The 12,910-nt window shown below is 39.6% G+C and overlaps 1 protein-coding gene across 1 annotated transcript in view; it reads right to left on the bottom strand.

The window, feature by feature from the left end:
• Positions 1-12,910, bottom strand: part of LOC138963964 (uncharacterized) — a 149,776-nt gene that overhangs the window by 15,816 nt on the left and 121,050 nt on the right. The window contains exons 4-6 of the mRNA XM_070335824.1: positions 11,100-11,297; positions 4,965-5,170; positions 2,333-2,507 (exon numbers count right to left, since the gene is read on the bottom strand). Coding sequence (XP_070191925.1) covers positions 2,333-2,507; positions 4,965-5,170; positions 11,100-11,297 — 579 coding nt within the window. The remainder of the gene's footprint in view (positions 1-2,332; positions 2,508-4,964; positions 5,171-11,099; positions 11,298-12,910) is intronic.

The raw sequence follows: 12,910 nt of genomic DNA on the forward strand, positions 1-12,910 counted from the left end.
GAAGTCCGGGCTTCGTCGAAGATTACTTGACCAAAATTTCAACCAATTTGGTTGAAAAATGAGGGCGTGACAGTGCCGCCTCAACTTTCACGAAAAGCCGGATATGACGTCATCAAAGACATTTATCAAAAAAATGATAAAAACGTTCGGGGATTTCATACCCAGGAACTCTCATGTCAAATTTCATAAAGATCGGTCCAGTAGTTTAGTCTGAATCGCTCTACACACACACACACAGACACACACACACACACACGCACATACACCACGACCCTCGTTTCGATTCCCCCTCGATGTTAAAATATTTAGTCAAAACTTGACTAAATATAAAAAGAGAGAAAAAACAAAAGGACAATTTGCTTTCAGTAGTTTGCTAACTAGATTCTTTGGAATCACATCAATGGGTGACAAGACCGGTCATTCCGCGGCGAACCACGATTAAAGTCAATTTATGTATGGGTTTGTTAGGTGAAGGAGGAATCAAACATCAGAGTCCATAACAAGGCTGGAGTCCGTGTTAGTTGCACGAATGCTCCACTCAGCATTTTACTGGAATTTAGCGCCACGGGCTGTCCAGATCCTTTAGTCAGTTTGACTCTTGCTCCGTGGTGAAAAAAAAAGAGAGAGAGAGAGAGAGAGAGAATGAGAAAGAGAGAGAGAGAGAGAGAGAGAGAGAGAGAGAGAGAGAGAGAGAGAGAGAGAGAGACGGAGAAAGAGAGAGAGAGAAAGAAAAGAGAGAGAGAGACGGAGAGAGAGAGAGAGAGAGAGAGAAAGAGAGAGATAAAAAAAGAGAGAGAGAGAGAGAGAGAGAGAGAGAGAGAGTGGTGAGAGAGAGAGAAAAAAAAGAGAGAGAGAGAGAAAGAGAGAGAGAGAGAGAGAGAGAGAGAGAGAGAGAGAGAGAGAGAGAGAGAGAGAGAGAGAGACGGAGAGAGACGCAGACGCAGATAATTTATTCAATAGGCCATAGCCCCTTATGAATGAGTGTGAACAAACGGTTCACGCTGCAAATAATCAGTATAACTCATCAGGTGCAGAAAAGGTACAACATAATAACATAATAATCGCACAACACTACAGAATAAAACATATAATTACACGGTCTTTAACTACGAGGTTACAACATCTCTTAATTTCAAGGCTTTATACAAATACAGGGATACATTTCTGATAACAGTTTCTTGAGGTGAGGCCAGGAGCAGGCTAAGTCTAAAAGTGCTTGGGTTTTTATAATATTTAAATGGGATACATTTTTCTCTTAATCTGTTTAAGTATGGACAACAAAAAACAAAATGGACTTCATCTTCTTGCTTTTCTTTACAAAGGGGACACATCAACTGATCGGCATTATGTTTTTTTTATATCGGTTAGAATGCACAGCAATTTCTGAAATACCTAATCGAAACCTAGTCATAATAATTATACTTTAGCTGTCTATCCATATTCAACAAAAGATAGGGTTTAATGTCATGTACAGTACAAAATGTCCGATAAACAGCAAATCTATCACTATTTTGTATATGATAATCCCACTCTTGCCATCTGCAATCGACCAACCTTTCCCTAAAAACACACAACAAATCCTTTTCATTAACCACGTCCTGATTCAACCACACAAAACCAAAATCATACTCAGGCAATTTACAACGGACACTTGAGGCCTAGTTCTTTTTACCACTCTCATCCATTTTATACAACATTTCATATGATTTACGGACGGAGAGAGAGTAAGAGAGGGAGGGAGAGAGAGAGAGAGAGAGAGAGAGAGAGAGAGAGAGAGAGAGAGAGTGAGAGAGAGAGAGAGGGAGAGAGAGAGAAAAGAGAGAGAAAGAGACAGAGAGAGAGACAAAGAGAGACAGAGATAGGGAAAGAGAGAGAGAGACAGAGAGAGAGAGAGAGAGAGAGAGAGAGAGAGAGAGAGAGAGAGAGAAAAGAGAGAGAGAGAGAAAGAGAGAGAGATAGAAAAGAGAGAGAGAGAAAGAGAGAGAGAGATAAAGAGAGAGAGAGAGAAAAAAAGAGAGAGAGAGAAAGAGAGAGAGACGGAGAGAGAGAGACAAAAAGAGAGAGAGAGACTGAGAGAGAGAAAGAGAGAGAGAGAAAGAGAGAGAGAGAGAGAGAGAGAGAGAGAGAGAGAGAGAGAGAGAGAGACAGACAGACAGACAGGCAGAAAGACAGAGATAAACAGAGACAGAGACAAAGACATACACTCAGAGGTAGGCGGGGGATGGAGACACAGAAACTCAAACAAACAATGCAAAAAGTCTGCAAGAGTTGACCAAAAGCACACATCTTTTCAACAAACCAAGTCGCAACAACCCATTCACCGACAACCTACCCCGGACGAAGACAACCAGTACAGGTCCACCACTGATGAAAAGATGCCACCATTGCCGAGTTGGTAAGGCGTAGGGATGTAGTCGAAGGTGCCACGAATGGGGAAGGTTTCTGTCGACTGGTTGGATGGCCCGTACCACACTGCATTGCCCACGTCAAAACAATCGTACGGAACCCTAGTCAAACACATCTTAGAGATAAGAACATCAGTATTTTTGCCATGAATATCATCTGTCTGCTAACCTCAGATGACTTTACGTATATAATACGGAATTCGTACCAGTATTTCTGAAGCTACACTTCTGCTTGGAAACATATGAATCCTAATACTCACCAATTACTCAGGCCGTCTGAAAAAAGGTTAACATTTCCTCCCTGACCGTTGCTAATTATTTCGTATACAAAGAGGATCCTTGGATATTTTAAAGGATACTCGCAACATTTTAAGTGTTTTCTTTTTCGTTAACGCAAAACTGCAACAACAAACATCTCTTTAATTTATTTTGATAAACAGTAACTTCTACCTCTTTAATGCACACCATTGTTTCTGAAATACGTTTAATGCCAAACATCCGTCTCCAAAAGACCAAGCCTTGTTATACTAGAAGGCCACAGAGCTTAATAAATTTAGCGTTGCCAGCACGAGAAACTAGAGCTACATTTGCCGCGAGCCGATGCTGCCCTTTAAGGGAAATTTCAAAACGCTCATACAGTATGCCATGCTAAGTAACTATTAATGTCCCCATTACTAGTGACTATTTGGGCCATGGGACATAAGGTGCGTATACGCTTAAACATGCAGTATGTTTGATCCCTTTAGTTGTCTACCTGAGAGGTCTTAGCGTTTACCACGACAACAACTTGTAAATCTGTAATGCACAAACTATTTTCTGAAATTAGTTTAAAACCAAACATCCGTCTCCAAAAGACCAAGCCTTTTTATAGTAGAAGGCCACAGAGCTAAATAATTTAGAGTTGTCAGCACGAGACACCAGCGCTACATCTGCCGCGTGACAATGTTTCCCTTTAAGGACATCTCAAAACCCTCCTACAGAATGTTTAACCCTTTATTTGTGTACCTGGGAAGCCTTAGCGTTTGCCAGTACGAGGATAAGGATAAGGATAAGGAGACGCTAGAGCTACATCTGCCGTGCGACGATGTTGGCAGGACATTTCAAAACGCTCCTGCAGTATGTTCAACTCCTTATTTGTGTAACTGGTAGGTCTCAGCGTTTGCCAGCACAAGAAACTAGAGCTACATTCAAAAAGAAAGTTCAAGAGGCCCCTGAATGCCATATATTGTTTATGTCATGATAAAAGTCGAATAAAGTCTTGTTTATTCCAAAAGGCTCCTGAATGCCATATGTTGTTTATGTCATGATAAAAAACAAGTCGCGTAAGGCGAAAATACAATATTTAGTCAAGTAGCTGTCGAACTCACAGAATGAAACTGAACGCAATGCAACGCAGCAAGACCGTATACTCGTAGTCCACCGCTCACGGCATAGGCAGTGGAATTGACAAGAAGAGCGGGGTAGTAGTTGCGCTAAGAAGGGTAGCACGCTTTTCTGTACCTCTCTTTGTTTTAACTTTCTGAGCGTGTTTTTAATCCAAACATATCATATCTATATGTTTTTGGAATCAGGAACCGACAAGGAAAAAGATGAAAGTGTTTTTAAATTGATTTGGACAATTTAATTTTGATAATAATTTTTATATATTTAATTTTCAGAGCTTGTTTTTAATCCGAATATAACATATTTATATGTTTTTGGAATCAGCAAATGATGGAGAATAAGATAAACGTAAATTTGGATCGTTTTATAAATTTTTATTTTTTTTTACAATTTTCAGATTTTTAATGACCAAAGTCATTAATTAATTTTTAAGCCACCAAGCTGAAATGCAATACCGAAGTCCGGGCTTCGTCGAAGATTACTTGACCAAAATTTCAACCAATTTGGTTGAAAAATGAGGGCGTGACAGTGCCGCCTCAACTTTCACGAAAAGCCGGATATGACGTCATCAAAGACATTTATAAAAAAAATGAAAAAAACGTATGGGGATTTCATACCCAGGAACTCTCATGTCAAATTTCATAAAGATCGGTCCAGTAGTTTAGTCTGAATCGCTCTACACACACACACGCACACACGCACACACGCACATACACCACGACCCTCGTTTCGATTCCCCCTCGATGTTAAAATATTTAGTCAAAACTTGACTAAATATAATGAATAAAGTCTTGTTTATTCCAAAAGGCTCCTGAATGCCATATGTTGTTTATGTCATGATAAAAAATGAATAAAGTCTTGTTTATTCCAAAAGGCTCCTGAATGCCATATGTTGTTTATGTCATGATAAAAATTGAACAAAGTCTTGTTTATTCCAAAAGGCTCCTGAATGCCATATGTTGTTTATGTCATGATAAAAATTGAACAAAGTCTTGTTTATTCCAAAAGGCTCCTGAATGCCATATGTTGTTTATGTCATGATAAAAATTGAACAAAGTCTTGTTTTTCCAAAAGGCTCCTGAATGCCACGTGTTGTTTATGTCATGATAAAAATTGAACAAAGTCTTGTTTATTCCAAAAGGCTCCTGCAGTATGATTAACCCCTTATGTGTGTACCTGGGAGGCCTCAGCGTTTGCCACGACACGTTGTAGCACTGCGCGGAGCCGCCACTGTCCTCATCCTTGGCCACAAAGTAGTCCACGCGGAGTACGGCGTTGTTCTTCCACAAGCACTCCTTGGAGTTGGGGTTGCCCCTGGTGAGGATGGGGCAGTGAAGGGGCAGCTGCCACTGGGGCAGGTTCTGGCCCAACAGTACGCTGACCTGCACGTCGTGTAAGAAAAAAAATGGTTGATAAGATGAGAAATGAATGGGTTTTTTTTTTTTTTTTTTTTTTTTTTTTTGACCTCAGTTGCATGCAAGGCTGCTTCAACCCATCTTTTTTGCCTCTTTCGTCTTTTTTTTTTTTTTTTTTCTTTCTTTCTTTTTGGGCGGTGAGCATATCCTTCTTCATTGGTCTTTTTAATGACATTTTAATTTTGTTTTCTTTTACATTACAGGTTACATTTCCATTAAATTACTTTTTAATTCAACAACAATTTAACTAATGTTTGCGTGTATGTGCGTGTGTGTGTGTGTGTGTGTGTGTGTGTGTGTGTGTGTGTGTGTGTGCGTGTGTGTGTGTGTGTGTGTGTTGTTGTTGTTGTTGTTCCCATAATTCTGTTATATAATACATTTTCAGCGGGACAATACATAACAAGTTAATTAATCCAACGCTCGATAGAAATGAATGGTTGATAAGATGAGAAATGAATGGTTGATAACATGAGAAATTAATGGTTGATAAGATGTGAAATGAATGGTTGATAAGATGAGAAATAAATGGTTGATAAGATGAGAAATGAATGGTTGATAAGATGAGAAATAAATGGTTGATAAGATGAGAAATGAATGGTTGATAAGATGAGAAATGAATGGTTGATAAGATGTGAAATGAATGGTTGATAAGATGAGAAATGAATGGTTGATAAGATGAGAAATGAATGGTTGATAAGATGTGAAATGAATGGTTGATAAGATGAGAAATGAATGGTTGATAAGATGAGAAATGAATGGTTGATAAGAAGAGAAATAAATGGTCGATACGATATTAAGTGTGTCGGTTTGTGCTAGCTGAAAACATATTCCACCCCCTCCCCCCTCCCCCCCCCCCTCTCTATCTCGTCAAAAATACGCTATGATTTTATTATCGAAGGACGTGCGTTGTTCTTTGCAAGCACACACTGCCCCGCGTTGCAAACATTCGGTACAAACCCGGACCAATTCGACAGAACATCTTGCGACATATGACCCGTATTATCAAATAACCAAAACGACCAAACACATGATACTTGAAAACTCATAAACTCACAAATGGTAAACGAACAACCAGTGATTCCAATATGTTAATCTCACTAAGCTACCAACAAGTTCATGGTAGGTGACAAGGTAGGTAGCTTCCCTACATGATGACTTCGACCGTCCCAATTATTGACTAATTCGTAGAAAAGGGCAGTAAACTGCACAATTGATTCTGGACTGTGCTGGAGTTACCAAGCCGGCATACGTTAGACCCATCAACAGTTGTTTTCTTTCTCAAGTTCCAACGTGTACAAGTACATCTCATTAGGTAACAAGAGATCAAGCAAGTACGGAAGAGGGTGCAGGCGTTTCTTGCTAGCCGATAACCTGAGGGGTTTCTCCTGCAGATTTAAAATTGATAATTTGTATGCTATTCTTGTGGCCTTGCGTATAACAACGCAGAGATAAAAGTGTTAAGCATTGTTGAGGGAAACGTTTGTGCTACACGTTCGAAAGTGATGTTGACATGCGTTGCATACACATAAAAAGGCCACGCGCGCAAACAAGCTCAGACAGACACACCGACAGAAATATCGGCAGACAGAGAGAACTGAACTGAACTGAACTGAACTGAACTTTATTTTACAAAGATTAAGGTTTAAGGCTAGGCCTGTTCTTACAATCTGTCCTTGGGACGTACACACACATAGTAATAAAGAAAGACAAACAGACAAATCAAATTAAATCAAAATCAAATCAAACTAACTTTATTATCTCACATGGAGAAATGTCAGTGGTGGTGCACGTAACATACAGACAAACGAAACACTACAACATTAGTATTATATCTAAATATATTAGTGGGGCTCGTATGTTGCAGACGCACTCATAAATCATTCACATCTTGCAACAAACATCATACTTTGTGGTATTGTTCCTTATAATTATTTACGGGATTTCAGATACAGAGCCACTTCAGAAATCGGTGTTTTTTTTGTCTTTGATAGGGAGTAAAAGGCTGCATTTACAGCAGACGAAATTCGTACCAAAAGCGCTCAGCAGTAAATATTCCCAACTCAGCAAATGTAAAATTCAATGGTTTACCATGCACCAGAAGTTGTCTGCTGATAACACATGCATGACATAAATACTCTTATGGGTATTTTTGTGTTCTGGTATTTAATTTGATCGTTTTTAGAATTTTATATATCCGCAGCATGAAAATTCAAGATGGCGGCCTCCGCAACATTGCGTGTTTTGATTTGAGCGAAAACAACGTTTCTGAAGGTAAGTTTTCAAGAATACGCATTCATTCACCAATGTCACATCATGTTACTGTTTAATTCTCCCCTGGGGTCTGTTATTCATCGGGTGAAGCGCTGAAATGCAGAGTAATCTTGCAATAGCTCATCAAGCTGGATTGTGATGCTGATAGATCTAGATATATCTGTTGATTACAAGTAAGGAAATCATGATCGCCACGCTGGTGATTTTAAACAGATTAAACGAACTTTGAATAAAAGGCGAGGAGAAAGAGATTGTTCATGGTATGATAAATGATTAGTCCTGCCTACGTTAAGGACTTCCATAAGGTGGGGAGGGGTAGAGTCAAAAACTGAGTGAGGGTAGGCCAGATAGTAGGATGACCAGCTGGAGATAAAAACACTCCACTCCCCATGTCTTTACAGTGTTGTGATCAAACTTTCAAAGACGGTAGGTAACAGACATGAGATAAGTGGTTTTGAAAAATGAAGAGGTACCGCTCTTTGAGTTTTACAATTTTGGTTTGTTGCTTGTTTCTCATCCTTTTGCTTATTTTAAGTTGACCGTGCATTGGTGTGAATTTTATTTTTACAGGATATATACAAGAGTTACACCACATGCCGGTTCCTGGGAACAAGCGTTCTGCATTTATTCCGGTGCCACAGAAGGGAGCCGATTTCACTAGTACTACTGTATCAAGGTTTGTTACCTAATACATCTTAACAGTAAGATTTTTTTATTTGTATTAATTGCAACATGTTTGCACATCATTTGTAAGCGACCTCTGTGAATTTGATGGGTTTAACGTACGAACCCTCACTATGGTCAACATTCTGTTAGCGACTGTTTGAAGCGAATAAATGTAGCGGTCAGAAAGATTCCAGAATCAGTTGGGTCACTGGAAACTGTGTTTGTTTGTTTTTTAACCTGAAACAGTAAGAATTATACGAATTCATGAAATATAATTTTCTTTCATTTTGGTCTGTTGTGTGAAGACTTGCTAACCCGGCTTTGACCGACTCTCTGAGATAGTAAACATTATTCAAATACATTCAAATAAAAATGTCACTTTTCATCTTTTGTGTGAAGGGTACCACAGGCTGATTTCCTGCACTATGGATGTAGAGGAGGCCAGACAGTCTGCTTCTCATTCCAGCTGTGTTGCGTTTTTTTCTGCTCGTGAAGTGTATCGCCACATTGCCAAAGCCATTGGCCAAGAGAATGTCTGCCCATTTTGCATAGTCTTACAGGCTGTGACACTATGTCGTTCTTCAATGGTATTGGGGAATCAGAAGGCTTGGGAAGTATGGCAAGCATTTGAAGACGTCACTCAAACTTTCTTCAGGTTGTCTGCTCCTCTTTGTAAGCTGAGTACCACTGACAGGGCAGCACAAGAGCTTTTTGGTGTACATTTGTAGGACAAAACCAGCAACGTACTGGGTGTAAACAGTGCTAGACGGTACCTCTTCAGTAAAAAGAGCTGCCAAATTGACCATAATCCCCTTACAAGTGAGGTGCTGCTGCAGGACATGAGATTGAGAAGAGCCATCTACCTATTAGACTTCCAAACTCTGTGGGCTGGCAGTTCAAGGCTGGAAAGTGGGAGTCATTCTGGACGAGCTTTCAAGAGGTATCCAGCGTGTGCCGAGAACTCATGAGGTGTGCCTGCAAGAAGAGCTGTACAACAAAACGCTGCAAATGCTGCTACGAAGGACTGCAGAGCACAGCTCTCTGCAAATGTGCTTGCATGCCTGTGAAAACTGTCAGCATCTAAACTGTGCAAAAATATTATTGCACCCATTTTCATACCCCAACTCAAACTTTTATTCCTGTGTCATTTTATTCAAACTGTCTATGCCATTAAAGGCTCGCATCTTCGCTATCTGGCACATTTTTTTTAACATCATCATTTACGCCGTCAAAATAAGGATACCCTTGACGTGACAAAGAGATGTGACAAAAACTTCGGGTACCTTTTAAAAAGCCGACGACAATTCCTGAGGCACAACTGGGTCACTGTTGTATACGAAGAGAAAGTCAACTTGATTATCCATCCAGAACAGGTTGTTTTATTTCGCCATCTTGCATATTTCTAGTGTTGTGCCATTGTACCTACTGATGTATGTGTCGATCTCACGGATGAGATGTTTATGTGTCAAATTTGAGGGATACCCAAGTCAACTAAAATCCATGTATTTTAGCAATGACCAAGTGGGTTGCGTTGAAACTTTCAGGAATGTGTGTCTACGCACGAGGCGTAGTTCAACCGTTTGAGTACACTTTCAAATCTTCACGAAATAATATTTTAAAAACTGCCACAGGTTTGTTGACTTACATCCCACATATTTTTGACTTCGCATGTATAAATGACAGATGGTTGTTTCAAGTACTGCCAAAGTTTCTTTTGAGTATAGACACTTGCCGGAATGTGCTAGTTGTGTAAACACATGAGAACAAACAACGTTTTCGAAATACAGCGATTATGAATTTTAGTCGACTTTTGAGTTGATACATTACATTTTTATCAGTTTTATTTTGGGGGTACCCTTATTTGGGCGGCGGTCAAATAACCCATGTAAAGGCCACCTTTTATCTTAAAAGTGTTCCAGTTAGCCAAGTTGAGTGCCCTCAATAGCATACATTGAATATAACAGCACAGGAATGAATGTTTTCGTTTTGGTATGAAAATTGGTGCAATATATTTATTTTTGCACAGTTTAGGTAATCCACAAATTCTTCAACCCTGCCACCCACATCGTCCAATCATTCTCTGCACCAACAATACATGTATTGTTTTGTTTAAAAATGTGTTTGTGTTAGTTTCTATTGCAAGAGAATGTCTTGTAGCATCAAAAATGCCTAAATACCCTTTTATTGGCGGCCATTTTGAAAATTGTAAAAAAACTACTGATTTCTTAATTTTTTCACGGTGGCTCTGTATCAGGTTTTGTTAAAGCCATATGTACTCGATGACTATACACGCTAATTGCTTTACCAACAGCTGGAGACATGCTAAATTAAGTTCCCTGCAAGATATTGTGGTCTAGGACCCCTTAAATGTTGAGATATTTGAATTTTTATTTTGATCTAGATCGTCCTATTTATAGATTTGCCAACAGAGGGAACGTTGACGCAAGGGAAATAACTCCGCGTCTTTGTTGACATCCTCACTTTTTCAGAGGCTAGAACAAGCTGTAATGCATGTATATGGTCCGCGCATGGCGACATATCGTCATTACATGGTCTTATGGTGCGTTTGACATCGATTATGGGCAAACTACACTTTGTAAACACGGGAGCGCGTACATATGCCTTTAAGCAAAAGCAAATGTCCATTTACGCCAAATTTGCTGTTAATCACATGAAGTGAAATATGCCTAACATACCCAACCGTTTACACTGGCGGCCATTTTGAAAAATTGTTTAAAAACTACCCATTTTTTATTTTTCGCGATGGCTCTGTATCAGGTTTTGTTAAGCACATAAAACTCTTCATATTTGCTTAATTTGGTGTTTGTTGCATGATTTGAATGATTTTGCAACATAGGAGCCCCACTATATGTTCTAAGTCATAAAATTGTTCGCAACTACACACCTCTCTGCATACAAATGTGTTTAGTTGAGAACAATGTTAGACAGACATGTATACCTCATCTTGGCCATCAGAGAGTGTGAGGATTCTCCTCCTGGGGTCGACGAAGATCTTCTGGTTGTTGAGGTCCTCTTCGCGCGTCTTGTCGCGGTAGTACCAGCCCAGTGACACGAACAGCAGCGTGATGAGGAAGATGAGGCCCACGAAGATGTGCAGCCTGTACTTGGTCACGATCTCCTTGTTGCTCATGTGATTCTGAACGACAAAAATAAACACACAGGGAATGTTAAGTCATAGTACAAATTAGATGAGGTCCCGTGAACTGTGTACATGTAAGAAAGAATAAAATATAAACAAGTCGCGTGAGGCGAAATTACTACATTCAATTAAAGCTGTGGAACTCACAGAATGAAACTGAACGCACTGCATTTTTTCACAATGACCGTAGTCCGCCGCTTGTGCATAACGGAGTGAAACTGACGAGCCGGTTCAGCGCGGTAGTGGTTGCGCTGAGCTGCATAGCACGCTTTTCTGTACATCGCTTCGTTTTAACTTTCTGAGCGTGTTTTTATTCCAAACATATCATATCTATATGTTTTTGGAATCAGGAACCGACAAGGAATAAGATGAAATTGTTTTTAAATCGATTTCGGAAATTTAATTTTGATCATCATTTTTATATTTTTAATTTTCAGAGCTTGTTTTTAATCCAAATATAACATATTTATATGTTTTTGGAATCAGAAAATGATGAAGAATAAGAAGAACGTAAACTTGGATTGTTTTATAAAAAAAAAAAATTAAATTACAATTTTCCGATTTTGTAATGACCAAAGTCATTAATTAATTTTTAAGCCACCAAGCTGAAATGCAATACCGAAGTCCGGCCTTCGTCGAAGATTGCTTTACAAAAATGTCAATCAATAAATTTTGATTGAAAAATGAGGGTGTGACAGTGCCGCCTCAACTTTTACAAAAAGCCGGATATGACGTCATCAAAAGTATTTATCGAAAAAATGAAAAAAACGTCCGGGGATATCATTCCCAGGAACTCTCATGTCAAATTTCATAAAGATCGGTCCAGTAGTTTGGTCTGAATCGCTCTACACACACACACACGCACAGACAGACAGACAGACAGACAGACACACACACACACACACACACACACACACACCACACACACACCATGACCCTCGTCTCGATTCCCCCTCTATTTTAAAACATTTAGTCAAAACTTGACTAAAAGTACAAACGAGCCCCACAAAAACAACCCACACAAAACCACGCACGCACACACCGCACGCACACACACACACACACACACACACACACACACACACACACACACACACACACACACACACAATGACTGCGTTAGTGCTTCCATCTTTTAAGGTCTTCAAAACGCGTTCTCTACAACTACATCTATATTGCAATTGCATCTGTTGTAGCCGGCGAGAACTATGCCACGTAGTAAAGAAATATCTGACCGCTGAAAACGGCCAAGATTTCATTGTTGCTCTGTACGTCTGAAAGGAAGAAAACAAAGAATGACAGAGAAAAAGGAGAAGGAAAGAATACAACAAACTACATCACAAATCGGTACTTGGTCAGGCTACTGTCTCTCTCGAACAAAACTACAGAAATTCACGAGTTCCATACTTCGTCATGGATCTAAGCACTCGCCCACTTGATTCTCAATGCAAAACGTGTGCCAAAAATGAAAAGAAGAGAAAGAGAAAAACAAAGAAATAAATGAACCGGAACACGATTTACTACTTGACCCAGGATTATGGCTTTTGCCCAACCATGCAGCCGGTCATGACAAATCTCTCCGGGCGAACCCTGAATTAATTTCTGAAGGT

Source organism: Littorina saxatilis, linkage group LG4 (genome assembly GCF_037325665.1).
Source record: "Littorina saxatilis isolate snail1 linkage group LG4, US_GU_Lsax_2.0, whole genome shotgun sequence".
Taxonomy (NCBI): domain Eukaryota; kingdom Metazoa; phylum Mollusca; class Gastropoda; order Littorinimorpha; family Littorinidae; genus Littorina; species Littorina saxatilis.